The sequence below is a fragment of the Nelumbo nucifera genome, chromosome 7 (genome assembly GCF_055504915.1).
Source record: "Nelumbo nucifera cultivar China Antique chromosome 7, China Antique-T2T, whole genome shotgun sequence".
Classification (NCBI taxonomy): Eukaryota; Viridiplantae; Streptophyta; class Magnoliopsida; order Proteales; family Nelumbonaceae; genus Nelumbo; species Nelumbo nucifera.
In genome coordinates, this window is record NC_142655.1 from 15,057,449 (window position 1) to 15,060,955 (window position 3,507).

General features: G+C 40.5%; 1 protein-coding gene across 1 annotated transcript; it reads right to left on the minus strand.

Annotated features, from left to right (window-relative positions):
- Positions 1-561: 561 nt before the first annotated feature.
- LOC148790200 (disease resistance protein RPM1-like) lies at positions 562-3,152 on the minus strand. The gene is made up of 2 exons (XM_088892232.1): positions 1,765-3,152; positions 562-1,633 (listed from the first exon to the last, which is right to left on the minus strand). The coding sequence occupies exons 1-2, from the start codon at positions 3,150-3,152 to the stop codon at positions 562-564; spliced, it is 2,460 nt and encodes an 819-aa protein (XP_088748358.1).
- Positions 3,153-3,507: the final 355 nt, after the last annotated feature.

Genomic DNA, 3,507 nt, shown 5'->3' on the forward strand with positions numbered 1-3,507 from the left:
CCTGCAGCCAAAAAATAATGAACTCTGAATTTAAAATGTTGTTGCTAGCTAACTCAATAAGATAAATGTTTACATAAAATGCAACTAAATAACAAATTTTGACCATTAGGCTGTGTTAGGTTGCAAATTGCAATGCAGATAAATTAATTTGCACTGATGCAAAACTATGGCAGTGCAAATGATTTGAGTGTAAATTCTGACTTATTTTTGTTTTAAATTTTAGCTTATTTTGTTTGATTGCAATACAAATGAAATAAATTGAGAGATGAAGGAAAATAAAGTAAAACTCAAAACAAAATTAAATGATAATTCTGACCTATTTTTTTTATTTTGCACTCCCATGCATTTGTACTAGTGCAAATAAAATTGCACTGAAACCAAACACAGCCTTAGGGACTTACAGTAACGTTGAATAGACAATGTTTAGATTGTCCAAAGAATCTGCAGAACCATTTTAGAAGGAAAGATGATAAGCAATAAAAAAAAGAATGAAAACGTTATACTTACCAAGTGGTGTCCCGTCCTCCACAACTGCAAGTAAAAGGTTGCAATCCACACAGATCAAAGATTTTCAGGATCCCAGTTTCCATCACTTTTAAGACGATAGTTAACAATCTTTCCTCCACTAATGAAGGAAATATGTTCGACCAACGGACGATCTTCCCCACCATCTCGAAGCTTTGTCACAATTTCCTCAGGCATTCCTTCCAGAATCAGTTCTTTGAGTTGCTTTAGATAAATTATACCAACTGGTACGCATTTCAAGTTCTTGCAACTCCTCATGTTCATCTTCTCAAGGCTTGGCATGGCACCAACTTGCACTTCAATCTCATTCAAATTATCTAATTGAAGGAATTCCAGTACCTTCAGCTTTTGAAACTTTCCTGTCTGAAAACATAATTTTTGCCCAATATAAGCGTCCATCAATTGGAGTTCCAGTAGCTCAGGCAAAGCCTCAAGGGCTCCCAATGGGCTACCACTTAATTTTGACCACTTCAGACGTAATTTAACCAAGCTTTCAAGCAAGGAAATCCAATTAGGCGACTCCTGTAGACGCCCTTTTAGATATAGACGTTGAAGTGGCAGTGGACGAGTAGTAGTGGCGAAATCCTGCAAATCCAGAATCTCATCCTCATCTGTTGATTTCACATCCAAGGAGCGAAGCTTTGGCAATTGTCCATTGGAGTGGCACAAATCCTTACCATTCTCACTTTTCAGATCAATTGTTCCCAATTTCCTTAGTTGAGTCAAGCTTCTCAGTTCCGTAATTATCTTGGTGTTCTTGCTTGCTTTGACAAATGACAACTTCTTCAAAGCACTAAAATCGTTGATTCCTGGAAGAACTTCCAACCCTTCAACACAATCAAAGTCTAATAAATTCTGCATCTTGTAACTATAAACAAGAAGGTGGCGCCGGCGTTGAAGCTTGAAGATCTCCACAGGCAACCTAGAAACCTTTTTATGTTTAAGATCCAAGGTTTCTAGGTTTAGAAGCTTACCAACAGCTTTCGGTACCTCACTAACTGTTTTATTTCTCAAGCTTCGATACCTTAGTCTATGTAAGATTTCAATTTCTTCAGGAAATTTCTCTATCGGTGCGTCTTCCAAATCTAAAACCCTTAATGACTTAAATCTGGAAATAACGGTATGCCCAGATGAGTCTAACAAGCAGGTACACCGAACACCAGAAGAGAGCGTGTGTAGTGAAAGCTCATGTTATTGGTTACACTGCTGCAGTTTTTGTGGGTGGTTAGGCGACGAAACTTGTCCATATCTTGCCCATCTATATTGCTGTTCAGTTGGGGAAGGACCAGACTGAAGTTCTCCTCCTTGCATTTCTGAAGAAGGACCAGGTGCATAACTGGATGTGGACGACACATTTTGGGCCGACCATCAACATCTCTTTCCACTGCCTGAACCAAGTCTATAGAGATGAGGTTGGTTAGGTAGTCATCAGCAACCTCCTCTGATGTTCGGTTGTTCTTGGGCTGCACAAATCCTTGGGCAATCCATAGTCGGATCAGCTGTGTACGTCTGACAGGAAGGTGATCAGGTGGGAAGACGCCAAAATACAGGAAGCAATATATAAGCTGGAAAGGAAGATGGGTGTAGCTCAGTTCTAGAGTCAATGCCATACTTCTAAGCATGAGATCGCTTTGTAAGTATGAAGAAATCCCATCTAGCAGTTTCTGCCAATTTTCAATGGGTTTTTCTTTCACAGTGTTTATGGACAAGAACTCATCAATGGCTGTTATTGCTAGAGGCAATCCTCTACATAATTTCTTATTACAATTCTTAGCGAATTCGTAGAATTCTGTTCTTTGATTCAAAGGGCAACATCTCCCTGGAGGTGACTGCTGGAAGACCTTTTTGCTCAACAGTTCTAAAGCTTTGCCATCGTCTAGAGGCTGAAGATGGCAATGAAGTGTGGGAGATTGAAGGCTTGAACCCATGTTCTTGTTACGTGTTGTGATCAATATCCTACTATGGAGGTTGTTATCTGGCAATGCTTCTCTTATCATTCTAAGATCTTTCCATTTATCTAGATTCCAAGCATCGTTGAAAACAATAACATACCTCTTATGCAGTAAGATTTCTTTCAACCCTTCAACCAGTTCGCCCTCTTCCTTGTCCTCAATCCCTTGATAAGCTTCTCCCATCCATTGTTTGGAGAGACGCTTTAGCATTTTCTGTAGGATTTGGCTGGATCTGTAAGACTGTCCAACATCGATCCAGGCACGGCTTTGGAAGATGCGATTCACCTTCTTGCTATCATAGACACTCTTAACGAGAGTGGTTTTGCCTGAGCCAGCAGGTCCCGTCACTAAAATCACAGTACGACTTGGGTCTGGATGACTTGTCAACCACTCGGTTAGTTCCTCCATAGGCTTCTCAAACCCCACAATCTCGTCATCCTGAGCGATGAAGTGGGTAGACATTCGAGACCCAGAACTGAAATGTGATTCTGGTTGGGGGGCAACCGCATTGATGCTTATGTTTTGCATCTGCATACGGAAATTTTCGATGATTTCTTTCATTCTGTTGGAAATCTTGTGGAGTGGCTTGTGGTGCTTGATCTTGTGGGTACTGTTGGACAATTTCCCGGCAGTCTCCGGTGTCGGGATCTCCATGTCGTAGGCTAGATCTCGCATTTTCAGAAGCCAGTGTTTTCCAACTTCGTCATCTCGTTTTTTTCTGCTTCCTCGAGAATCACTTTCAGGGTCTTTAAATCTTCTATGATTCTTTCACGAGCTTTTGGAAGTTCTACGTGAACTATTTCATGGCCGAGCAAGACCACAACCCTTTCGAGCAGAAAAAATACAGCTCCCTCTGCCATAGCTACTAGCTCTCTCTCTCTCGGTCACGGTCACTTGCAACTTAACTCACAATTAATGATGAAAGAGATTGCGGTAAGACCTTTAAATAGGATGAGAATCATGAGATGATACTTACTCCTTTCAAATTTGGGTTTCTGCAACGCGGTTTGTTTATTTATTTTTTTTATAT